This window comes from Crassostrea angulata, chromosome 6, assembly GCF_025612915.1.
Source record: "Crassostrea angulata isolate pt1a10 chromosome 6, ASM2561291v2, whole genome shotgun sequence".
Lineage (NCBI taxonomy): Eukaryota > Metazoa > Mollusca > Bivalvia > Ostreida > Ostreidae > Magallana > Magallana angulata.
The window spans coordinates 9,821,119-9,848,215 of NC_069116.1; the positions used below are offsets into that span (position 1 = coordinate 9,821,119).

The window sequence follows — 27,097 nt, forward strand, 5'->3', positions numbered from 1 at the left end:
ACTATCTGAAGAACCTATTGTTATTGAGTTGTTTTTCTTATTGCATAACTCGTATAACTTGAGTCTGACAGTTTTAAAACAGAATGTGCCTGTTCTCTTGTGAGAGTCAATTTGAAAAAAAAGAATCAGTTGAACCAAGGAAATATAATGTTATGTTTTGACATTAAATTTGAAGAAAAGAACGTTTCCCCCGAATCATTTTTTTTTGGGGGGGGGGGGTGACGATTTCATTTTTTATTTGAGCCATAATTTACAAGTTTTGGCCGCAAACACTCCTCGCCAGCGGACTCTGTTTTTAAGCGACTTTCTTTAACTGGGCCCCGCTGAATCCTGCCTCCTTTGCCTCTGATTCCACTGATCTTCTCCAGGTTTGCCTACGTCTCCCCACTATCCATTTTTGGCCAAATGATGTTTAATTCATATGAATTCATGGTACATGGGATAATCTTATTTTTACAAGAAACATTTTTACACCAGGCGCCTGTTGTTGTCGGAGCAAAAATTTACAATGTATATATTCACATGATGGCATTTGACGTTTTTTAAAAAGCAGCAAGTACTAGCAGATAGATAAATCAATTAAAATCCAACCTCACTTAAATAAGGTTATTATTGATGGAATAATGTTATTGCCGACGTATTTGCAATTATAGTCTATCATGGCCCTGTAAATATGTCGCCAAAGACGTGTAAATTGAACTCACCGGTTGGTATTTCTTAAACCTACATTGATTTCAAAAGACATCATTAATAAACAACGAAACTGACGTCACTAATGACGATGGAGAGGTGATAGACTTGACATGCAGACACACTAGAAAGTTCATCAGAATGAAACTAATGAACACGTGGTGCTTACTTAAATCTGTTGTTAGAGATAAAGATAAATTATAACATATCAGACTAGATTTAAATGAAAAAAAAATTAAAAATTAAATTAAGATCTAAAGAGACTAGCTTTTTTGTTGGTACCCCACATCAAATGCAATATACATTTTTTATATTTTCTAGATAATTCATAATAATATTTCTTTAAATTTATTATTTCTATATCTGCAGAGTACCATCGTTGTACCATCGTTGTAGAATTAATATGCTATAACTAGACGTAACAAATCTTTACTTTAAAAACGCAACATGCAATATTTAGTACATTTAATTCCGAAGATCGATGATTAAATATAACAACAGTTAAATGAACACATATGAAAATAAATCACACTCTGACAATTTTACTTTAAAAGTCTTGTACTAAAATACAAATGATAAATCATTTTATTTTGAAAAGTATGACAGTTCATTTCCGATCGAATAAGCCGAAACAAAATTTTTGAAAATATGAGACATAGTGGTACTTCTTTTCCGTATAAGAGTTAGGGATGAGAAAATAAAAGTTCTTAATTCAATTGATGTCACCGATGTCCTTCATTCATGACATAACAGAATGAGACAGCAAACTATTTTAACGAGATCTAGACTTGAAAAGATTTCAGGTTAATTTCCTCAATCACCTATCTAAAATATTGATCTTCGTCATCTGTTTTAATTTTTTTCCGCATAATATCCGTCTTATAGATGAATGAAAAAAAACCCACTATTCTTCTTCGCTGTCTTCCTCACTGTCCTCTTCAATCCCTAGATTTCCATCGTCTGATTCGTCCTCCTCCATAGCACCATCACTGTCTGTGTATACTTCTCCCATATCCTGATCCTCTGTTTGACCTTCAAAACCAGGTACGTCCACGTCATATCCGCCTGTCTCAACAAAAACAGCGTCTTTTTGACCTGGATCCTCAAAGAAAGCCGGATAAGGCTGGTTCGAAATCCGGTCGGATGGACCCGGAAGTACAAGGCTATCGGGCTCATCTACGATAGAATTTGGAATGTTTACAAATGAACCTTTCCCATCTGTGTATATTTTGTATGGGCTTTTCTTTAGTCTATACGATCTCCCATACATTTTACCAAATGGTCTCTTGTTCAGCATCGGGAAGTCGACGCTACCAAAAGGACGTCTTGGGCTGTAGATTTGACCAAAAGGGCGTTTGTCAACGTCATATCTTTTCCCGTAAATTTTACCAAAAGGTCGTTTTACAAGTAGCTCGTGCCCATTGTATTCTGATGGCGACGTGTTTTCGAAGATTATCGCTGCTTCATCGTCAAAGCTTTCGACCGATCTTTTTCCGTACCTTGATCCATATACTTGGCCAAACGGTCTCTTACCAAATTTGTATGAGCGACCATAAACTTTACCAAAGGGTCGTTTCACCTCGTTATGTTCATCCTGTGGTAGAACGTATCGTTTGCCTATCTTGTAAGAATTACCATAAACTCCTCCAAAGGGTCGTTTACTATATGAAATTCTATATACAGACCCAAAAGGACGTTTTGTTTGTTTTTGCTTGGAAGCGTGGACATTTGTTCTGTAGTTTCCAAATATTCTCCCAAATGGGCGTTTCACCGTAATATGGGATTCTGGAGGCACGAAATCTCGTTTTCCTAATTTATAGGATCTTCCAAATACTCTACCAAAAGGTCTTTTTGTCGCGAGGTGGGAATTTCCGAAGTCCGAAGAACGCCTCCCCATCGTGAATGGTCTGCCGTATACGCCGCCGAATGGCCGCTTCGCTTCTACATGGTACATTCCATCATTTCCAGCCATCGGGGTATCTAGAAAAATTACGGAAAAAAAAACATATGGTGATCAGCATTAAAGATATTCAAAAAACGAGAAAGAATATGAATAATCATTTCCTGTATTAGTTTAAAAAACTGAGACCGCCAATTTGATATTTTGGGCTTCGTTGTTGTGTCGTCACATTTTATTACGAAGGGAAACCTTCTAAGATGTCGCTTTTTATCCAGGATGATTTTTTTTTTACATCTATCATCCATTTCTCCAATTCAATCCAACGGAAAAGAGCATACAATGCCTGACAAATCCCCCGCACCCAGAATGTTAAAATTGCATCCATACATATAAAAAGAAATGTAAGAAAGTGTACATCAGTACATGTATAATATAAAACATCATTCTCTGAATTTACAAATATATATTTATACTTTGTACTTATACTTATCTCGTTTATTTATTACTTCATTTCTAAACATTATAGCATAATGTCGTATCTGTGCTAGCGCTATTTTTATGCGACATTGTGTGTACTGAACATGAACATTACGTATTTTTGATCGTTATTCAGATCGTATCTAGATCGTATAAAATATACATGTATATATATTTTTAAAAAACTTTATATCATAATTTGTTAGAAAATGATTAACTTAAAACCACAGATTTTTTTTTTTTTAAAAAGTCGACTGAGATTTAAACACCCTCTCATCCGATAAGGGATATACAACGCCCTTTACGCCCCTGTCCTTTCTTTCACTAAACAACAGTCAACAAAAATATGCTCTATTGTCTTGGGAATCTGTCTACAGAAATAACACAGTTAAGAATTGACTATCCCTACGGTATATACATGTTTAAACAAGTACTTGATAACCGTTAGATTGGTGGTCTACTAAAGAGCAAATGTACGTTTAAGGAACTAAATGAGTTAAATGGTATTTTGAAATAAACAGGTATTGTATTATTATCCAAATGTATCATTTCTTATAATTTACTTTCAATCGATGCTGGAAGACCATTATATTTTATATACTGAACCAGCCAATGCCGTTGATAAATTACTTTTTTTTACCACTGTACTCAATTTCATCCTTATAAAGAACTTTATTCTAGGACAAACAGCTCACATACGTTCGCATTTTCTTCACATATTTAAAATCAAAAGACCAACAAATACTAGTACCAGTCAGAAAGACCTCTTGGTACACAGTAAACTTCAGCTGTAATTTATTAATTTTAAGTAACCAATCGCTCGCGATTGGAATGAAAGTACCATTGCATAATAAGCAATATAAATTCATCCGTTCCGATGACATCATTAGTTTTACAGGATTTGTAATGGAAGAGTAGATCAATTCTCTTAAAGTTTTATCAAGCACTCGATATTAGTTTAAACTCAAGTAGCATTAATCTATTACATTTGCTCATAACTAATTACATTGTTGGTTGAATTTGGTTTTTTGTTTGTATTTGATCTGAAATTATAAAAGACCCCAATCGTCTAAAACTTATTTTAAACTGAAAATTCACCAATGGGACATCTAACTAGAATACATGTAATTTTCAAAGCGAACGTTTTCTTCATTAAACTAGTAATTTTAAATTTCGTGATTTGCTAAGGATCCAAAACAATAGAACAATTCTGAATATCAAATTTAAACAAAATAAAATTATTAAATATTTTCTTTGCACGTATCCCCAATTTAAGTTTCTGTTGCAATATTTTTTTGACAATAAGAGACTCGACCATTTCTTTCTAGTCACCTGGCACAAACTTCTTTTATCTTTTATCTAAGTAACAACAGGACTGCAGTGACCAATTACTTACCGGAGGGTATAAGCTGCACGTGGATAGATGTTGATGCTACATTGTAAAACAGGAGGAGTAGAAAAGAACCTTGGAAAATCCCGGCCATTTCTGTAATAAAACATTTCTATTGTCTATATCAAGACCAAATATAGATCTGGATGCTATATTGTAAAACAGGAGGAGTAGAAGAAAACCTTGGAAAATCCCGGCCATTTCTGTATAAAACATTTCTGATGTATAAATCAGGACCAAATATAGACACAGCTGAAGCAGATGGATTGTATTTATTTTACGCACTTCCGTAGATATATTGATTATAAAATCCTATATAATATTTGTTTGTAGCAAAAATTTCTCAAATAGGTCTTTGTTCGTAAATGAAATAAAGTCTAAATAGAATTAAGGTCCGAATGGAGGCCTAATTGCGCGTGACGCTTTTTTCTTTTGTAGAAATAAATTTTTGTTCGTGTAATGTAAAAGTCAGATGCTATTAACACACACAACAAGGCAATTTGTAAAATCAAATGACCAAGATGATAGTGAAATCTGCATTTAGATTGGGACCAAAATACTCATCATTTGATGTTTTATCGAAACAAATTCCAAAAGATCGTCCGGACTCATATATATGGTAACAAGTTCATTTGCAAGTCCTAATTAAAGGAAAATCCACAATCACAACCAATGATTCCTCCTGGTCTCATCAGGGAAACCAAGATTTAGACTTTTCCAAAAGTGCCGCTGAGAACAGCACATCTTTTCTAATATAAAATTTCGGTTTTACATTTAAAAAAACAAGTATTGTTCTGTCCTTTCTTATACTTTTTAAACATGAAATTTTCAATATTTCTATTATTTATGCTAAAATACTAAATCTTAACGCAAAAGAAATTAAAAAAAAACCTGTAACGAACATGAAAAAATGCCTAATCATATATATTTACTCGCAAAAATGGTAATACATATGAAAGAGAAATAAGTTTGACCTACCTTACTCAAGACTTATGTGTGGCCTCTTCCTTTTCATTGAGAACAGGTCTTATATAGACCTATAGATGACGCGACGATGGACGCGCTCCTATTGGATGCCGATCAATTGGCATTTATCAGCAGATGGATCATTGCCATAAACATCATGGATTCTGTATGCAAATGAATAAATCACTGTAGCTGGCGAAATGGGAATGGCTTGGAGCATGTTTATTCATTCTGATATCCGTCTCCAGTTTAAAATCTGTGTGGCATTCGATTAGGTCATGCCAAAATGACAAGACGCAATTTCGTTGTAAAATGATATGCAGTATACTTACATGTATTATTTAACTGATCACAGCGTTTCATAAATTAAATTGTCAGTTAAGAATTCAAAGATCCAAACAGTTCTCATTATACTCATTGGAAAACTAGTCCTACATATCAACTGCGCTCAAAAAACAAAAACAAAAAAACATTAATAGTATATTAACACACACAAAAAATGACACCATTTCGATAACCCTATATTTAATTTTGCTTTTCATGTCGCCAAAGAAAAAGAAAAATCTTGCATGGCATATGCATGTAGAATTTTGTTACGGTTTTTATTCATGAAACAGTGTACCCATTCCAAATCAATGAGAATTCTTAAACATCTTCACAAAGTGGTAGCTGCAGATCTGTAGCTCTCTGGTTGAAAAAATTCGGATAGACAAACCAGAGAGCTACAGTTCCAAGCGTTGTAAAAACCTCCGATTTACGCCGCCGTTTTTGTGTCGCTCGCTTCGGGAATTATATCCGACTTTAAAAGCATTCAACCGCCTAAAAAATTGGATTTATTAATTAAACATATAGTTTACCCTAACTCTGCTAACTTTGTTTTCCTTTCAATGGTTCACAACGGCCATCCTTCGCCTTGGAATGTCATCGTTTTAAAAAACTCGCCTTATGACAACCATGTTTACCTAGTAGCGAGATCTCGGGTGCGTCGATTTACCCAAATGGACCCAAATGAACCCAAATGGACCCAAATGGCGATTAAAGTGGAAAACAATTATAATAAAATCCTTATTACTAATATTATCACTTGTTTTAGTCATTTCATGGGGTTGTTAGCCGTTATTAAGAAAAATAAAGACCCAAATGGCGACCCAAATGGCGATTCAAGCGGAAAACAATTATAATAAAATCCTCATAATTTAGGGAAATTTGGAAAAATAAAGCCGAAGGTCCAAAACAATAATTAAAATTATTTCAGTATATCTTTAAAAATTGTTTTTGAAAAATAAAGATGAGCATTTTATCTCGATTTGTAAAAGTATATAATGTATGTAATTACATGTATATTCAAATAATATAAATATATATATTATATAAAAATAAAACAACTTTTTAAAGTAATTTTAATTATTGTTATGGACCTTCGGCTTTTATTTTTCCAAATTTCCCTAAATTATGAGGATTTTATTATAATTGTTTTCCGCTTGAATTTGGGTCTATTTGGGTAAATCGACGCACCCGAGATCTCGCTACTAGGTAAACATGGTTGTCATAAGGCGAGTTTTTTAAAACGATGACATTCCAAGGCGAAGGATGGCCGTTGTGAACCATTGAAAGGAAAACAAAGTTAGCAGAGTTAGGGTAAACTATATGTTTAATTAATAAATCCAATTTTTTAGGCGGTTGAATGCTTTTTAAGTCGGATATAATTCCCGAAGCGAGCGACACAAAAACGGCGGCGTAAATCGGAGGTTTTTACAACGCTTGGAACTGTAGCTCTCTGGTTTGTCTATCCGAATTTTTTCAACCAGAGAGCTACAGATCTGCAGCTACACAAAGTGGCAGATTACGCTAAAAATAGAATATATATAATTAATACAAATTTTCCGAGATAATCGGGTTTTTTTTTTAATTTCATTACTCGATTTCTTTTCATGTCGATATTGAGTTCCAAGGTCAAGGCATTATGTATCATTATCCAATTGAATTTCTGGATTATTGCGAAAAGATGAATCTGCGTAGAAAGCACAATGATTGCCAATGGATTATTTTGATAAAAATGGCTTTTAAAATAGATAAAAAAAAACTCGCTCTAGAAATGATTATACATTGCAACTTCTTTACTTAGATTAAAAATTTATAATATTTACACCGGTATATCTTTAAAATCAGAGTGATAAATCACAATTTTACAATATACATTTATGACAAAACCAGTCATTATAGTGCGTTTTCGTATATTGACGATACTACTTATCATGAATCCATAAAACGCCAATAGGCTTTTCGCAGAAATATTGATTTCCATATATAGAATATAATCTTTGAAGATTTGTGAAATTTGTGAAATGTGTTTATCGATTTGAGATGTATTTTTTATCTCAATTTTACACTTCAGAATCCCTCATATTATATTCATGAAGGGAAAAGTATCATAAAGCCACGGCTTTTCCATGGAATACAAATTCACAGATAAAAGAAACTGAAACAAAAAGAAATATACTAATTCAAATCTTCGAAAATCACGACCAGAATCTCACACTCTTATTGACCGTAGGTGTTCCTCGGATTCATAGACATACATTATTTTTAATTCGCCAATGATAAAGCTAAAATCTTTCCTTTTCCATATCTGTAAAAGATGATCCTTTAATGAAAACAGGTCATTTTTACAAACATATATTAGCTTATTTGATTTCCATCTATCGATAATTTAGAAAAAAAACAATTAGAATAGGACATAAATATTCATAAAAACTGAGAGGAAAGTTGAGTGAGTTCGCCCTAGACTGATCGTCAGTTTCCGATAACGACCTTTTCAGTCACAGAAAACTTCTGTTTGCTAGTTCCCTGTTTCTGTTTGCTAGTTCTCTGTTTCTGTTTGCTAGTTCTCTGTTTCTGTTTGCTAGTTCCCTGTTTCTGTTTGCTAGTTCCCTGTTTCTGTTTGCTAGTTCTCTGTTTCTGTTTGCTAGTTCCCTGTTTCTGTTTGCTAGTTCCCTGTTTCTGTATGCTAGTTCCCTGTTTCTGTTTGCTAGTTCCCTGTTTCTGAATGCTAGTTCTCTGTTTCTGTATGCTAGTTCTCTGTTTCTGTTTGCTAGTTCCCTGTTTCTGTTTGCTAGTTCCCTGTTTCTGTATGCTAGTTCCCTGTTTCTGTATGCTAGTTCTCTGTTTCTGTATGCTAGTTCCCTGTTTCTGTTTGCTAGTTCCCTGTTTCTGTTTGCTAGTTCTCTGTTTCTGTATGCTAGTTCCCTGTTTCTGTATGCTAGTTCCCTGTTTCTGTTTGCTAGTTCCCTGTTTCTGTTTGCTAGTTCTCTGTTTCTGTATGCTAGTTCCCTGTTTCTGTATGCTAGTTCTCTGTTTCTGTATGCTAGTTCCCTGTTTCTGTTTGCTAGTTCCCTGTTTCTGTTTGCTAGTTCTCTTTTTCTGTTTGCTAGTTCTCTGTTTCTGTTTGCTAGTTCCCTGTTTCTGTTTGCTAGTTCTCTGTACTGAAATGTGTGTACTATATCGTAAGCAAATGAAATAAAATCTCATGATAAATAAAATCATATTATTAAAATAGAGGCTTTGTTTGATCGATAAAAAATAATCAACTGTTTGCTCATGGAGCGAACAAGGGTTAATGTGTCTACATTAAAAAGCACAGTTAACATATTGCTCACTTCATATTTAAAATAACTGCTATGCTCATTACTTATTGTAGGCCTACGGTAATGCTAATATCCCAGTGAGTTGATTCGATCTTTGTAATTTTATTTGACTGTGCATGCTCCTACTCTGCGACTAATAAATGGTATGTTAAAGGCAAACTTTTTCAGCTCTAATGGGTGATTTGGTTGTCAAGGGATACTGGTTGTTCCCCAGGTTATGTGAAGATTAAGACTTTCAGGACAAAGCAGGATGTCCATTTTATTTTTATTATGAAAGCGAAAAGTAAAAAGAAACCGTGTATTATTGGCGATTGATTAGATGTGGAAAAATGAATTATTTCTGCTGGAAAGAACTGTTTCGCATAGCTAACACGTTAAAAACCTAACAGTTTTCTCTGGTTGAATATAACAGGCCTTAACAATGATCCCTGTGAAATACCACCATCGATTCCTGCAGAGGTATATACAACAAATAGTCATACTTTGTATACATAAAATAAGTACCATAAACCAAAATGAATCCACTAAAAATGTTTACAATATGCAGGCATTGAGTAAACTGGTACACATGTCCTGTTTATTTTTCATTTCTGAAGAGAATTAGTATCCAGTATCGCTCAAATTTTTGAGATACGTTTTACAGGTATAAAATATCATGCGACGATATGCAAGTTAAATAGCATGTATTTTCTACGTTTGTAAAAGTATAGTTTTTTTTACTTTTTGAATTATTTATGTTTCCAGACCATTCTAGCGTTTTGGATGCATATCATTCGAAAATAAATTGGCATCTGTGCACAATATTCCAAACCCACGTGTTCTTTGATGTGGCTGTGCATGTCTTCTATCTAAGTGGGGATTGACGAGGTTATAGAACGATGACGTAAAAGATAGTCTGTGTCTAGATAGGTCACCCACTGCAGTACAGAGACCCTTTGATTACACTCTTAAAGTTTGTCTTCAGAAACGGACAGGTTTGTACAATGTTCGCTTCCTTTTGTTGCAAAATTTTAAATATCAAAATCATCTAAAATACTCTCACAAACGTAATGAATTAGTATTCATTTTGGAAAAATTGTATATGTTTTTGTATTAAGATTTTAACTTTGCTTTATTAGGATAGAATGAAGTTTTTGCTGCCATTATTGTGCGTTGGAATTGTATTTGCGTAAGTATCTCAGAGGTGCTAATATAAGCATTCCTATAGTGGAAATTACTTTGGGAATGGGATGAGAATCTCATTAACAGATTCTAGGACGAATGCGTATTAGGGTGACAAGGGCATCGATAGAAAAAAACAAGCACTTTATATGATTTTGACAAATAATATCACTTCTGACGAAAGTTCCGCAGTGTAGTATTAACTACCAATTAATAGGTAGTTCGCATTGCAAATATTGGAAAAGGTTTTGATAAAAAAATGTTTTTCGCAAATATTTTTGTCATTGTGTCGATATGGATAAAAGAAACACCAAACCGTGAAAATATATTAGTCGCAGACATCATATAGTTAGAATATTCGGGTTGTTTCGTAAAACTCCAAGAACGTCTCCGTTTTTGCATGTTGAGCTGAGTGACTAATTCTTGAATCAAAGAAAACACATTTTGAACGTATACGATTGTGTTTCTGTCACAGTCGATTGCATTTCTTGTTTACAAAACGCAATGCTATTCATTACTCTCATCGTGTCTTCAACGATTTTGGAAACAAACTTCTTTTTTTGCAGAGTTATCCATCTTTAAATGAGTAATTAATAAAATTCATCGATACAAAAATGCAATCCTTTGAGCAAAGATAATTAAAATGGCGTGATATATATGTTCCGACGATTTCAACAGATCTGTTTATATGTCTTTGTTGTGCATGTTAAAGGGCCAATCATCATGGATTGACTCTAGACCAAATATCGACGATGATCATTGGAAACATGGACAAAAACGCAGATGGCAACATAACAGTGGAAGAAATTGACACAGAGTTCGTCACTAACTACGATCATGACGGTAAGCGCAGATAAGCACTGAAGATTTCCATAGATTACCAAGAACACCTCTTCTGTATAACACCTTAGAAATGTGATCGTGTTCATATAACCACTGACTTAGTCGAGTCACGACCTCACCAGTTCAGATGAACATGTATCCGCTTATTAATATACATTTTTTAAATCAGTTTAAGCCTACTTTTAAAAGCAATATTTAACTATATATTTTTTGTGAATTTACCTTTGATATATTGCGCATTTTATATGAATAATTGAATAAACTGTTTTTCAATGGTTACGAAGATTTGAAATCATTGCAAAAATAATTACAAGAGTATGTAATAATTACATATTTCTATTTATAAATGGCAATTTGTTTTTTGACTGACTCATCGTAAACAATTGATTTGCTACTGACACATAAAAACATTCAAAAAGAGTTGACATACATTATATGAAAACCATCAATGTGTTTTTCACAGTTGAACTTGCGTGGTGATTTCCTTTGGGATGACGTAATAAGCTGACCTTTTTTTCTCGATCCCCTTTTATAGGTGATGGTTGTGTCACCATGCACGAATTCACACATCAGTGGAATTTAGATTACCATGACGACCACCACGCATCCGAAGGAATGTTCCATCATTTGGACATCACTTCTGACGGCTGCTTGAAGAAGGACGACCTCGGAATGCACCACATGGCCATGGACACAGACAGTGAGATACATTACCCCTCCCCCTCCCCCACCCAACAACAATAATCACCACCACCCTCTCATGGAAATAAAGAAGACTCGATCATTTCATATAATGTATTCTATAGTCTCTTTTTGGGGGAAATTCATGACAAAATTTTTCCTTGTTATTTATAAAGCATCACCCAATTGCAATGCGTTTTTAGTATCAAAGCTGATAAACATGTACAAATGCGTATGAAAAATTCGTACACATTATCAATCAATCTGACAAAGTTTTCATTTAATTTTCAGATGACAACACAGTCACAGGTGCCGAGTTTACAGCTTGGCTTCACCATGTAAGTATGATAAAGAATTCTTTCATTACCAAAAGGAAGTTCAGTAAAGATTTTCATTCATCTTTTCCAGCGATGATTTGAAATGTTGTAGATCAATTTATTCAACCTCTTTCAACAGTTTTTCAGTTGTTGATTGTTATCTAAAAGCTCAAGTGAGCTTTTCTGTTCACATTTTGTCCGTCGTCCGTCTGTCCGTAAACTTTTCACATTTTCTACATTTTCTACACAACCACTGAGCCAATTTTAACCAAACATGGCACAAATCACCCTTAGGCAAAGAGTATACAAAGTTTTGCATTTAGGAATTATTGAAAATTTTTGAGAAAGAGGTGTAGCGCACTTTATATACGATTTGGCCTCAAAATAGCCTTTTGCAAACATCAAACATTATCAATATTATACAATATTTAGTTAAGATATATTCAAAGAAACGCAAATTACACAATCACCATGCTATAATAGTCTTAATTATCTTAAACGACATCATTGAAATAGTCAGGTTTTGCCAGGGATATATTTGAAAGTAGTTAGTATACGATAAAAAATTGGATATTTGACTATTTGAACTACTCTAAACAAAAGACATCCGATTAAAATTACGTTCTACAGGTATTGTTGTACACGTTTACATTGTTTTGGTTTAACGTTGTCTTGGTACTGAAAATTAGACAAATATTTCAACTAGTGTCTTTTCTTGTACAATCATGTATATAGCCATATATATTGAAAATGCATCTGCTGAAAATGTTAGATGTGTGGCATAGTGGTAACGCGGAGGTCTTTTTGATTTTGTAGTCGCTGGATCGAATCCACTATAAGTAGTATTGTAATTTTTTTTTCACTTAAATTGAAACATGAACAGAATAGAGAGGCTAAGTTACATGTATCTATTCCTCTGGTTTTTAAAAAAAATCATCTTGTTTAATTCAGTCTGAGTATGAGCATACCCAATGTAAACAGATCTCTTCATTAACTCTATACATGTACTCTATTTACACTTAGATCCATTGCATTTTGCTTGAACTTATCACGGTTCAGAGTATCAGCTACTGTTATACACAGAGTTTCCCGAATTTATGACAAATCAGTTGTTACAGACACCATGATAAAATCAGCACAGTGTATCAAGGGTTGCGTTCAAGATCGTAGCTGCTACGCAAGGCTAGGTAGTTGAACGTTAAGCTAGCCTAGCCGCTACGTAGATATTCGTAGCCTAAATAATTTATGCTAAGCATCAAATTCAAGATGGCCACCTTAGTTACCACTTTGTAACAAACATGAAATCTATTTATTTAGTGATATTTTGTTCACATTCTGAAGTTATAATGAATTTTAATATGTATATTTCCGCTTGAAATTAACAAATTTTGTCGATGTAATTAGTCCTTAGTTGAATATTTCCAACTTCAAATCTGAGACCTAGTGGCTAACCTAGCAGTTCGTTCGATAGACCTAGATATCTATGACCTAGCGGCTAGACTAGCTGCTTCGATCTTGAACACAGCCCAGGTTTCGAGAATCAAATTGCGACAGCCAGGTACCTGAAGCTATTTTTAGTAACAGGTACTTTCCGTCGAAACACAGGTGTAGGCGAAGTAATTGGAAAATGCGCTATACCTCTTTTCAAACATATTCTTCTCAAGAACTATTTGAACAGGAAAGTTGAAATTTATGTGGAGGCATCCTCAGGTAGTGTATATTCATAGTTGTGAAAATCATGACCCCCGGGGGCAGAGTGGGGCCACAATTAGGGATCGAATTATTACAAAGGAATATATAGAGTTAATATCTAAAAATCTTCTTCTCAGAAACCAACTAGCAAAGAAAGCTGAAACTTGTGTACAATAAATCCTCATAGAGAGTAGATTCAAGTTTGTTCAAATCCCGGAGGGAAGGGTGAGGCCACACAGGGAGAGGGTTGATTTATGGGCTTTAAAAGGGGTTCAGAGTTTGATATAGGTTTATATCCCATATATAAACAATTGTTTTGGAAGTTTTTATAGTTTGTATTGTTACTTCATTAAGGTCAGACGACACGTTCCTCGAGCATCTTTTTTGTATCTCCTCGTTATAAAGAGTTCCAGTAAAATTATTATTATTTAAAATCATTTTTAATTTGATTGAAATTTTATATATATATTGATAAATGCCTAGATGGCCAAGTGGTTAGAGCGGTAGCCGCTCTTTGCGAGGAACACAGGTTTCATACGTCGTGAGTTCAAGCCCCGGCCCTGGTGAAGCACCAATACAGTGAATTTCCATTTTTTTTTATTTCTATATCAGCAATTCAAGTGTATTTTCAAAAAGATTATATAGGAGATTGCATACTCTAGTATTTTGCAGAAATGCCTGGTAAGGTATCCTGATTTTCTGCAAGAAGGCGTGTCAAAGTAGTAGTAAATCGATAACAAATTCCTGGAAAAAGTTATATAAAATTGAGGAACATGTCGTCTAACCTTAATATGCCTCTTGTATTTTTTTGCATAATGAGAGTAATTTCACTCCCTCCCCCAAACAAATGTTACATTATACTCTGTTCCAATATGTTTATGAAGCATAATTTCCTAAATTAATTAATATTCGTAAAGAATGCAGGGTTCTTCAAACGACTTTCATTTACTTTGAAACACTCCTCTATCATGTCAAGCTTAATAACGTGGCAAAAAAAGTCTGTGAAGTCGACATAGAAGCTCCCGGTTGATAGCATTGAAAAAGTGTACGAAGTGTTCAAATGGGACATCTGAAATTACGTTAATTGTAAATCTCCGTAAAAATTATTTCTATTTAAATCGATCAATTGTAATTCTTTGTCGTAAGTATAATTTCGTGAAGATCGCTAAAAGGGACGGAAAAAGTCTAATCTGAGACAGAGTATAGTATCCAAAATACACTTGTAGATTCACAGCACAGTGACTATAGTGTATTCAATTATTCAAAAAATCAAACCAATAAATGTCATCTAACTAGATAAGTACTTCTTTATACGAGTCATAGAGCGGGTGGATTACTATTTCATATAAGATTAATGTTTTCTTGGCGGTTATTTAAATAATAAAATGCTTTCTTTGGTGATTCATTCGGGATATGAAGGTAGCGACATTGCAGAAAAAATACATAACCCGCGTTAGCGGGTTATGTAAATTTTTTCTGCAATGATCGCTACCTTCATAATCCGCATGAATTATCAAAGAAAGTATTTTATTGTTTATATTAACATCTTCCTTGTCACTAATTAATAAATTGATTAAGAAAAGTAAGTAAATTTCGCCAAATTACTGTTAATGTACATAAGTACGTTAGCTAAAAGAAACAGCCAAAACTTTGAGTCTGACATCATCATGATTATTTCGTGCGGTCCGTGATATTTCTTAGGTCGCTGTAGGTTTCGACCAATCGATAAACAGGGCATGTCAATTTCAGTCCTGTCACTTTCTTATCAGTTTCAGCTGCTGTAGATTTCGACCAATCGATAAACGGGGCGTGTAGATTTCAGTCTGGCTGTTTCTATAGAGCTATGAATAAACTATAAGTTCCCGTAAGAAATAGAGGGAATAATACTTGGTAGATGTAAATATACATAGTTAATTACGCACCAAATGGATCTACATTTTCATCAATTTGTGACAGGTTCACCCAGATAGCGCCGGGCACGGGCATCATGGACGTTAAAGACCGTCAAAACATTGACAAAACCGAATTACTTATTTGCATTTTTTATACAATGTACTTGTAGCTTCATTTATACAATAAATAAGTGAAAGTAACTGAATTTGCCCATCTTGTATATAATATGTAATTTTGATCAGCTTTTCTTCATACATGGTAAATTTAGTTTGTTGTACAAAGGGAAAATAAAAGAAGCAGCTTATGAATGCAATATTCTATCACCATTGGCTTTTCTCTCATGCTGCTTCTCTTGCTCTGCTTATAGGTTCATCCAGACAGATTCGGACACGGAGGCAGGTGATCAAATGATTGTAATAGCCTAGTTCAATAAAATTAATGATCGTGTCATTTCAACATCAACGATGAGGTATACAAGATATCAAATGTAGTAGCTACTCTATGTGTGTGTGTGTGTGTGTGTGTGTGTGTGTGTGTGAGAGAGAGAGAGAGAGAGATTTCAATCAGACACATGACATTACTTCAATAGGATCATGACTTGAGCATCAGTTCCATACAGTGCTTTCAATCTAAGACGTGGGTTGTGTGACTGAATTTAAAATATTTGTGGTTTTTTGAAATATGTTCCAGACGTTATGGATTTCCTCTTCACACGGTATTAGAGGATTTGAAGGATCGCTTGTATCCGATGTTTTATTTATAGACATATTAATGGAGGTTTTGGTTTAAAAAAAAAATCATATTTTTTATGACTTCTTTCCATCAAGGATTGGAAATGGATTTGTTGAAGATCATTATGCAACGAGATATCTAACAGTTTCACATCAATTTATTAATTCAATTAAGATTTCATACATCAAAATTTGGCAGACAAATAACAACACAACCCCTACTGCAGCTGCACTGGTGTAAATATCTCTGAATGCAAATGATGATATGATAAAGTTAATGGATTGTACTTAAACATAACAAATCTTGTGTCGCACTGTACATGCTTTCCATAAAGGTCTTCCAGTTCTAGCTTGTTGGAAATAAATATTTCAGATGCTTTACTGAGATAAAAAGATTATCAGCTTTCTAGATTTTACAATAATTTATTAATTTTGATAAAGCTCAAAACAAAATGTTACATTAAAAAACACCAACAAACAACGAAAAAAGTTTATCCTTCGCGCGTGTTTAACTTCAAAGTTTACAAACAAAAGCGAATTGTATTTGTGCGGATCCCCACTCGGTCTATTTTTATGGAATTAATGTTGTTTTCCTCTCACTCAATCAAAATAATAACATCTAATTTAATTATAAAGTCTAAAAATATACCTGTTTGGAGCGATTATATTTCTGACCAGAAAATTCATAAGACGTATAGACGTATAGTTACCCTCATCTATCATTACACAACTGTTACACGTGTTCCGAAATCTACATGAATTTTAGTAGTTTTCAAAACAATGTTAAAGCAAAGTAAATTTTGAAATATATTTCATATGTTTTATATTACATATGCTTTAAAAAATTCATAATTTGAAATTAGCGAATAAAATATACCGAATAAATTTCAAAATTATTAACCAAAATTAATTTAACTCTAAAACAGGTCGCGACACACGGATAATCTTTTTTACGAACACTATTTTAAACCTTTGGTAAAGTGAACTCTGCGTATATTCAGAAACACAAATATAACGTGAAAGGCAGGAACAACACTTTTACCATAATAAAAACTATTTTAACTATAATAGGGTAAACGTTTATGATTTAAAACAACTCTGCCTAACATCAAAATCATCGTACGCGTAGATTATGTAGGAGGTATTTTGAGAAGTGCAGTCAACAAATGTACACCATTTCTTGTCATGAGCTCACTCGCGTATTATGAATTAATGTTTTTTTATATGCTATTGCAATGTTGGCTTGTCAGTTTTGCTGGTTCATTATACATCTAACATTACCAGAGTAAAAACAATCAGCACATTTTAACGTCTTTATTGGTCCTCTCCTCGCCGTCGCGCAAACACGACAATATCGTTACAGCGTGATATGGTTGTGACAGCGCTTTGGCATGTTGTACTTGGTTGTGACGTGACAGCGCGGAAGCGTGTTAGCGACGATGTGCGAGTGCAAGGGTAAGGGGTTTTTCTAAATTCGCTGTCAAACTTAAATTTGACAAGTGACTCTATCCAGATACCATGGTATGGGGCTTCGTTTGTTGCATTGAAGTCCATCGTGACCTGGGACTTTGATTAGATTTATCTAAAAGGCCCCTTATATCAGCGGAACCGTACTACCTTTCGGTATTAGTTTAATCGTGCATTTGGAAGGTCTCTTATACATATTCTGTAAATCTAAATTGTGTGTCACACTTAGTACAATACAGGTGGCAAAAGGTAAAAAATAGAACAACATGTTCTGTACTTTATCGCTAAGTAACGCTAAGTAAGCTTAGGGCAATGTATACTATAGTTTACTTAGTATACCAGTATCTTCTGCATTTTACAACCCTCTACCGTGACTGAATTGGAATGCAGAATGTTAACAAATGAGTTATTAAACTTTAGTTCCACATCATATCTGACAAAATTTGATGATCGGAATATGTAGTTTTCAAGTACTGTAAAAGAGTTTTGTATTCATCTAACATATAACCAATAAATCACAGTACCAACTATTTTAAAGACCTCGATATTTTTTCGTTTGACAAATTGTAAGAAAAGTTTGTCTCTGTATATCATACATGTTTATGAATAAAGGAAAACTTAATCAATAGGGTGAACTCTTTATCAAAAACACCGATAGTGGTGAGGTTTACAATGAATAGTACATGTATAGTGGAGATTCAGGTGATCTCGAGCAGGCATTGATTGGAGATTCCAATTTGATTTATTAGGTAGACAACGAGGTGAACAATTAGTATACAGTTTAACTGTCATTTCAAAACATTAAAAACTTACGTCACACACTTACAACCACATATCTGTATCGTAAAGATCACAAAATTAAACCTAATTTCACTTAATCCTATATTAACAAATCGTCAACACCGTTAACGATCGAAAAATAGCCATGGCCATCAAGCAACATCAAAGCTGTAATATGTTTTGTAAAATCAAAATTCTGGTGATAATTTATTTTAGTAAAATTCTAATTATTCATGTCGGAATTTCACTGCAGCAGGCCATATGGTTCTAAAAATATCAACTGTGCTACCTTACAAGATCTTGTATATACAGATGGACTGTTTTTGTTGATATTACAATAGATATGTAACATATTTTTTTCCTTTTTTCTGTTTTATTTCTAAAATTACAAAACCACATTTTGCTCGAAGAATTTGGCATATTCGATGAGGATTCGTAATGAAAATACAAAAATAGCCTATCAAACCAGTAGTATGTCAGCATGGTGCTCATGGATTACAGATGTTTGGGGTGCCATCAAACCATATCCACTCAAAACCGTTACCACAACTTACAGAATTCCTCCCACAAGCTCTGTGTTCTGAGTTTGAAAGAACCCAAGAAACGCCTAATGATTCTTGATGACTAAATGAGCGAAAATTCCTTTAGTATATAATAATCACAGCGCTTCATTCATTCATTGAAAGCTTTTAAGTCGCATAACTGATGCGTTATTTGCTGTATAAAACTATGATATAATTGGAAGATTTTTGCAATCTTTAGTCAACCATTTGAGACAGACTGACGGGTGTTTCTCAGAAAAGATACAAAAATTAACTGAAAGAGGGAAAGAGATATCATTTAAACGCGGTACATTGCCTTCGCGCGCTTCCTCGCTCCGGGCACCTGTCTTTGTTGTTCAACATTGATGAAGTGACTATTATTATACTGTAGAGTGGTGGTGGTCTGCCCAGTTACTTTGGGTTAATAGGACGATTTTGTGTGGTATGAATTGTTGTCTATTGTTTAAACTATGGAACCGTTAGTGACAGTGATTTTCCTGCTCGTGGTATTCCCATTCACGGTGAGTTCCTTCACATTCATGTGTTACATTAAAAGTTAAATCCATTAATCTATCTAAAGTTTAAACTGTCATAGTTCAGTTGAAATTGATAAGTTATAAACTTTTTATGCAACCCATGTACCATCATTTATTGATATTGAGACTACAGTACAGAAATCCCATAAATGTTCGCTAAAATTGAGTAAATCGAAACGATTTTTAAAGATCTATATACCTCAGTAAAATTTCTGGGTTTTTTTTTATAAATGGATATAAGGTTATATACAATATTGAATTAAGCACGAATTTTAAATACATAAAGATTTAAGTTTTAAAAAATGCTGTTTACATAGTCGATATCTAAAGTTTGCATTGCAATCCCTGAAAAATAATTTTTTGAAATAGTGTATTTGTTTGATAATCGATGCATTTTGAAGTGAACGAACAGTTAAATCTTTTATTGAATTTGACAGTCCAAAATCAAGAAAATAGAAATTATGTGGTTTTATACCTACACTTTGTAAAGAAGTATTCGTAAAAAGTTTTTACGGCTAATTAGTTTCATTGAAGCCTTTACATTTTCATTCATCAAATTTAACTCAAACATACACATTCTATTCAATGGGTAATAATACCTTGCATTGTGACAACACGAATCTTTAAGAAATAGGTGTGAATGAATGCATTCCATTTTGAAACAATGCAACCTCTTACTTCTGCCATGAATCACAACAGAATCATTGTCGAAATATCTGTTGAATATTTGGCTGTGATCACAAGATCATCTTTGGAATTTATCAATATCTAAATAAAAATGAATCTCATGGTGGCATTTTGAATTTAGTTTTCTGCACCAAGAAGTAATTGAGGTTAAATGTTTTACAAAAAGAAGAGCGAGAAGATGGGGGCCTCATGTAGAGCTCATTTACAATGTCAAGGGGAGCTTGTTTATTTAATGTTTAATGTCTGAATCAATCACTATCCCGATACAACTCTCTTATCTTCACAGACGCAACATCTATCGCACAAAGAAGCTGAAAACATAAATATAAACCGTGGTCGCCTTGTTTATCTTTATAGAGGTCAATAGCTATGAGGTGGCAATGAATTATAAAGAAAAAGGGGACTGTAAGAGGTTGCTTCTCATCAACTCGGAGATTTCAAAACAAATCTGAATTATACGTCGACTGCCTAATATTCCCTCTTTGCATTTCCACTCGTGAATTTGGATACAAATTTTTTTTAAAATTCCGATGTAAAATAACGTGCTGTGTAGTGTACATGAATATCGTTTTGTTTTGTTTTGAAAATCATATTTAAAAATATGTTAAAGAAATAAGTTTTGTAGAATGTTAGATATTTCAAAATCGGAAACGATTTCTTATCACTCATTTCCATATATTTTGTCTTGTATTTCACATGCCTTTGATCAAAACATGTATCAACTGTTACATACTAGAATTTCAACAAGTTTGCACCCTCGCGTCAAAAGCGTATTCCAGAAGCAATCAAATGTTACGAGATTCTTCTCCTTGAAACATTTATGATACATTCCAAAGATAATAGAAATCATGTATATACCTGGGTTTTTACAACACTGGTTATCTGTCGAGGCTATTAGTCATTGTTGACGCTCTAATCTCGTCTTCCGCTCATCTGATTATCACTTCCACAATATGTCTGTGACGAAAACAGGACTGGCATTTTTCTTTGTCATTCAATTAAGTTTAATTACCAGTATGCTTGTGCCTAGGTATCAAATAGACGACAAAATCTTATTACTACACATTGTGACTTTAGTTCACGCTTTTGCAAGCAACAATAATGCATCACGAAATTTTAAAAAAAATCAACTGGACGAACCAATTTACGAAACCCTCTCAGTTTCCTAGTCGAATGATATATGTTCCTGCATGTATGAGACAATTACATTCAAAACAGGATATTTTTCAGTACACATCATATTAAATCAATCCTTTAACAGTCTCTGTAAACAAAATTTTGAATTTTCATTCTCATTTTTCTTCAATATCAGAAAAGCTGATTGAAAAAAAACCCAAACATCTTTAGAATTAATTATATAATTTTATCATTTGTAAAGCGGAAAAGAATTGGTTTTGAATGCATGTATTACATTGAATGTTGGTTGCTTACTTATCCTAAAGCTTTATTTTTTTCATTTTGCAGACTTGTCAAGATGTTTTGTTAAAAGGTAAAACTTGGTCATTTCTTGAACAAAACAAAACATATCAATAACCCATTTGAAATTTAAAAAAAAATGAATAATATCATTTTCCTAATAACCAGAACGTAAACAACTGAATTCACTTTTTGTTGTTGTTGTAGAAAATGAATATTTCTGTGGAAACAAACCTGCAGACATTTACATTCTTCTTGACTCCTCTAACAGTATCTGGGGACCGAATTTTCGGACTCAGATTAATTTTGTAAGGAATGTGACCACCATGTTTGACATTGGTACAAACACGACACGGGTGGGTGTCCTGACTTATAATACCGATGTGGTGGAGGAAATCGGTCTGGAAGACTTCAGTAACAAAGGCGACCTGTTAACCGCCATCAGCAACATCCGGCAAAGAGGAGGCTACAACACACATACATTTGAAGCCATAAGGTTTATGCGCAGACGGATGTTACGAAATACTGCGGACAAAAGAGATAATGCCGCTAAAATAGGAATCATTGTGACCGATGGTCAGTCCTCTAACGTATTGTTAACTGTCTGGGAAGCAGCCAAAACCAAGCGGAAAGGAATTCGTCTGTTCGCCATTGGTATAGGTGGTAATACAAACTCTAGGGAACTCCAAGGAATTGCCAGTAAACCCGAAAGTGATCACGTGTTTGAAATAAACAACTTTGACGCATTGGAGTCAATTCGACAAATATTGGCAGTTCGAACTTGTGAAGGTACAAAGATAATTAGCTTGAATAACCCAACAAGTATTAACCCTTATTGTCATCACAATAGTTATTCTAGTGATATTTTTATCTGAAAGGTTCATGAAAGTCACTTGTAATATAAAGCATCTTATATATAACAAGGAATTTTCAATACCATTAGTTTGCTTTAACAAAGCAGGCAAGGGATTGCGCATAAAAATGATGGTAACTATAAATAACAGAAAAAATTAACCATGCCTATTTCAAATTAAAATAATTAACGATTAACTTTAAAAATAATTTGGATTGCATATAGAAAATTCTATTAACTATGTGTTTTTGATATTTTCAGTTATACCAGAAACCACGACAACAACAACAACGACCACAACAACCCCTTCAACAACTTCTACAACGCCTACAACTACGACAACACCTACAACAACGACAACACCTACAACTACGACAACACCTACAACTACGACAACGCCCACAACTACGACAACACCTACAACTACGACAACACCTACAACAACGACAACACCTACAACTACGACAACACCTACAACAACGACAACACCTACAACTACGACAACACCTACAACAACGACAACACCTACAACTACGACAACACCTACAACTACGACAACGCCTACAACTACAACGCCTACAACTACGCCTACAACTACGACAACACCTACAACTACGACAACACCTACAACTACGACAACGCCTACAACTACAACGCCTACAACAACGCCTACAACTACAACAACGCCTACAACTACGACAACGCCTACAACAACTACGACAACACCTACGACTACGACAATATCTACAACTACAACAACACCTACAACAACAACTACGCCGACAACTACCACAACGCCTACAACAACAACAACGCCTACAACTACCACTAAGCCTACAACAACAACAACAACGCCTACAACAACAACAACAACGCCTTCGACTACGACAACGCCGACAACTACTACAACCCCGACACCAACTACAACGCCGACAACTTCCACAACGCCTACAACTACCACAACACCAACGACTACTACGAGTCCAAAACCTACAACAACTTCATTTCTACAATTTGTAAGACAAGGTAACTTCAGTGCATTTAATAGTTTTTTGTTATTTTTTGCCTGTTCGGTTTTACTCTATTAAGATTGACTGGTAATTATTCACATGTTTATCCCTCTTTTGAACTAGCGTGTTCTGGAGACAAAAACGACATTATGATAGCCATCGACTCATCCAGCAATGTGAGGAACTTTGAATTTGATTTACAGTTGAAGTTCGTAGCTGATTTATCAAAAAATATGAACTTTATGAAAAACACTACACAGATCGGTGCAATCTTCTATAGTAATGCCGTGAGTAGCATTATTGGTCTGTCTGAATCAAAAGTAAAACACAGCCTAGAGACTCGATTAAAACACGTCAAGAGAACACACGGTAGAGGAAGAGTAGACGAGGCGATCCGATACATAAGGACAAAGGGGTTCCGAAGAAGTGTAATAAGAAAAGATGCTACTCAGATAGGAATTATCATTACCGCCAGTCCTGGAACATACATTCGAAAATCCAAGCGACAAGCCACTAAAGCTAGGGAGACTGGAATTATTTTGATCGCCGTTGGAATTGGTGATATAAACACTGAAGAATTGAATGCAATTTCTGGAACCATGGATGGAAGTTTACAATATCACTTTCCATCTGCTAGATTTTTGTCTGCAAATCTAGCAAACATTGCCTATAATGTGTGCGAAAGTATGTAAGATATATCTGTTTATCAATATGCATCAATCTACAAGTACATAAGAATGTCAAAATACAAAAGATTCATACATTGTAATTTCGTTTTCAGTTGACAGGAACGCCGTGACTGCTGTCTCTGATAAAGGTATTCGATAATTATACATAAATACAATGGTAGTTTATTACTAGTAGGTAGCTGTATTGTTAAAAAGACCACAATTTTAATATATATTTCGTATATTGCAGCCTGCGGGTCACGACAAGAGGCAGACTTTATGTTTATGTTGGATGGTGTGAATGCCGGGAAAACCAACACTCGGAAAACTCTGGCCTTTATACAAGATCTGTTGAAGGACGTCGATGTCAGCCCCCGGAAGGTGCGAGTCGGCGTCATGTCCACTGAGCCGAAATGCGTCAACGAGTTTACAGGGTTTGATTTAAATACCTACAAACGCAACAAAAAACTCAACCGGGCCCTAGAAAAATTCAAAGGTGTGGATGTGGCAGCAGTAGTGAAAAAACTTCGACAAAACATGATTGCGAGAGCTAAAGGAGGCAGGAAAGGTGCCAAAAAGATTGCTATTCTATTCATTGACGAGGGGTTGGAGGATCCGGTCAAAGCATTCCTAGAAGCAGAAAGGGCCAGCATCCAGGGAATTGAAGTTTATATAGTCAAAATTGGAAAGGGTCTCTTACAGGAAAATGAAAAAGTAGAACAAATGGTCAATGACGAAGGTTTCAAGCATCAAAGCTTCACGGAAAACAACATTTATCACATTTCAAATTATGATGAACTACCAGACATAAAAAGAGAAATATGGTACAATATTTGTGATGGTAAGTTAAACTATTAGGCAGGATAAACTCTCTCTCTCTCTCTCTCTCTCTCTCTCTCTCTCTCTCTCTCTCTCTCTCTCTCTCTCTCTCTCTCAATATAAATGCATGCAACTGTGTGTGAAACATTGAGACACACAGTGCCAATCACAAATACGAGGTGAATTCAAATCTTTTCAAGACTGTTTTTTTATCATGTTTGAAAACATGCGAGTTTTTTGCTTTAAATAAGTTTTATATCTTTTTTGAACGTTTTAGAACTCTGATTAGATGCGAGATGCACTCTTGGATGGGGACCAATGAAAATTGCCAAAATGAAAGCCTTGCTCGGGTCTATTGAGATATTCCAAAGCGATGGTTCTGTTTATTCTCCAAAATGAGTAAAAAACAGGAAGTGCTGTAATATGCTTCAAGAACACAGTGTCATATGCTTCAACTGAATGTAAAAAAGGTGAACAGGACACAGAGGAATCATCTCACTTCATTATATCTAAATAATCAGTTCAGCCATGGTCCACAATAAAGAATTCCCACCGGAAATCAAACGTGGTAATCCCTGTGCTTTTGCAGTCCAAAGATGGAACTGTGTTTGATATCTCATGTGTTTATCAATTGAACGTGAAGTTTGAATGCTGAAGTGTTTGCGTGCGAAAATGTTACGTTTAAATGAGATGAATTCAAATATTTTGAATTGATCATATTATATTGATTTGAATTACGCAGTGCAGTAATGATCGATACATTTCATTTAATAATTTTTCTATTCAATTTTTTCTATGAATTCAAATGTTCATGATTTAAATAAACTTAAAAAAAGAACGTTGATTTTTTGCTCATGTACAGTATCTATATCTTGTGAGTTCTCTCTCTCTCTCTCTCTCTCTCTCTCTCTCTCTCTCTCTCTCTCTCTCTCTCTCTCTCTCTCTGAGCAATTAGAATAAACCGTTAATCATAGATTTGTGAAAAATGAATGGGTATCGTTCCCTAAGAATATTTCTTTTTAAATATATGCGAACATCCGTTATTCTGTAGATAAATTGTTTCTATTGATATCTCTGAAAACGATATGGGCAGATCGATGTTGTTGAACAAGTATCTACAGCATGTGGTGTTTATGCCTCAAGTTTTATGATTAATGCTTCAATCATTTTATGGTTAAAAAAAACCCAGATTCCCTTCAGCGAGGAACTTTGGAATTCTATTTTGTTATTCTTTTCTTTTGTTTTACGATGCTTAGTTTTTATGACATGTTGATTACTATGATAGATAGATAGATAGATAGATAGATAGATAGATAGATAGATAGATAGATAGATAGATATGTTGCTAACGATCTCCGATCCTCAGCCACCAGAAAAATGTCTGACAACTTTCAGTTATGACGTTCAAAAGATTACTTTCGGTTTATCCCTCCGCGTGCTTCAAATGGTGCACATTGAGATGCCCCCTTCCTTCATGATTTAAGGAAGAGTTCTTTTTTTTCTTCTTTGCTTTTTTAGATTTTTGTGGAAGAGTTTACCCCCATCACCCCCTTTCCAAAACGATGCTACGTGTCTGTAGCACAATGGATTAGAACGTTAACGACTAATCTGCATGTTATGAGTTCGAATCCTGCTGGGTCTTTTATGATTTTTACCTTTTCAAAAAACTTTTAAAAACTTTGAAAAATATTTAGTGAAATATTTGTCAAATTTGAAAATTATAAAATGATAAAAGTATTTTTGATTATGATGTACTTTTATCCACTTTAATATCGACAGATGTCCCATACCCACTTTAATCGAATTCCAGTCATAATTAATACATGTACAAACATAGCGATAGGATACGTGGGTGTAGAGTGCATTGCGATGTTTCATAGCAGCTATTTGCCAATATCTGGTCATCTATGAGGTATTTAAAAAAAGTTGTATGA

The 27,097-nt window shown here is 34.3% G+C and overlaps 2 protein-coding genes across 4 annotated transcripts; one reads left to right on the forward strand and one right to left on the reverse strand.

Annotated features, from left to right (window-relative positions):
- Positions 1–1,140: 1,140 nt before the first annotated feature.
- LOC128188747 (uncharacterized) lies at positions 1,141–5,505 on the reverse strand. The gene is made up of 3 exons (XM_052859990.1): positions 5,436–5,505; positions 4,464–4,553; positions 1,141–2,670 (listed from the first exon to the last, which is right to left on the reverse strand). The coding sequence occupies exons 2-3, from the start codon at positions 4,549–4,551 to the stop codon at positions 1,595–1,597; spliced, it is 1,164 nt and encodes a 387-aa protein (XP_052715950.1). The 5' UTR covers positions 4,552–4,553; positions 5,436–5,505; the 3' UTR covers positions 1,141–1,594.
- A 4,412-nt stretch (positions 5,506–9,917) lies between these two features.
- LOC128189716 (collagen alpha-1(XII) chain-like) lies at positions 9,918–25,993 on the forward strand. 3 transcript variants are annotated; one of them, XM_052861451.1, is made up of 11 exons: positions 9,918–10,041; positions 10,186–10,235; positions 10,941–11,071; positions 11,607–11,771; positions 12,044–12,090; positions 21,862–21,886; positions 22,021–22,602; positions 22,928–23,692; positions 23,800–24,360; positions 24,458–24,493; positions 24,595–25,202. In XM_052861451.1, the coding sequence occupies exons 2-11, from the start codon at positions 10,192–10,194 to the stop codon at positions 25,200–25,202; spliced, it is 2,964 nt and encodes a 987-aa protein (XP_052717411.1). In that variant the 5' UTR covers positions 9,918–10,041; positions 10,186–10,191. The 3 variants fall into 3 exon arrangements, with proteins under 3 accessions (XP_052717411.1, XP_052717409.1, XP_052717410.1); XM_052861450.1 differs by lacking the exons at positions 9,918–10,041; positions 10,186–10,235; positions 10,941–11,071; positions 11,607–11,771; positions 12,044–12,090 and adding exons at positions 19,217–19,695; positions 25,441–25,993 and having other exon boundaries at positions 24,595–25,185; XM_052861449.1 differs by lacking the exons at positions 9,918–10,041; positions 10,186–10,235; positions 10,941–11,071; positions 11,607–11,771; positions 12,044–12,090 and adding an exon at positions 19,216–19,695.
- The last annotated feature ends 1,104 nt before the right edge of the window (positions 25,994–27,097 follow it).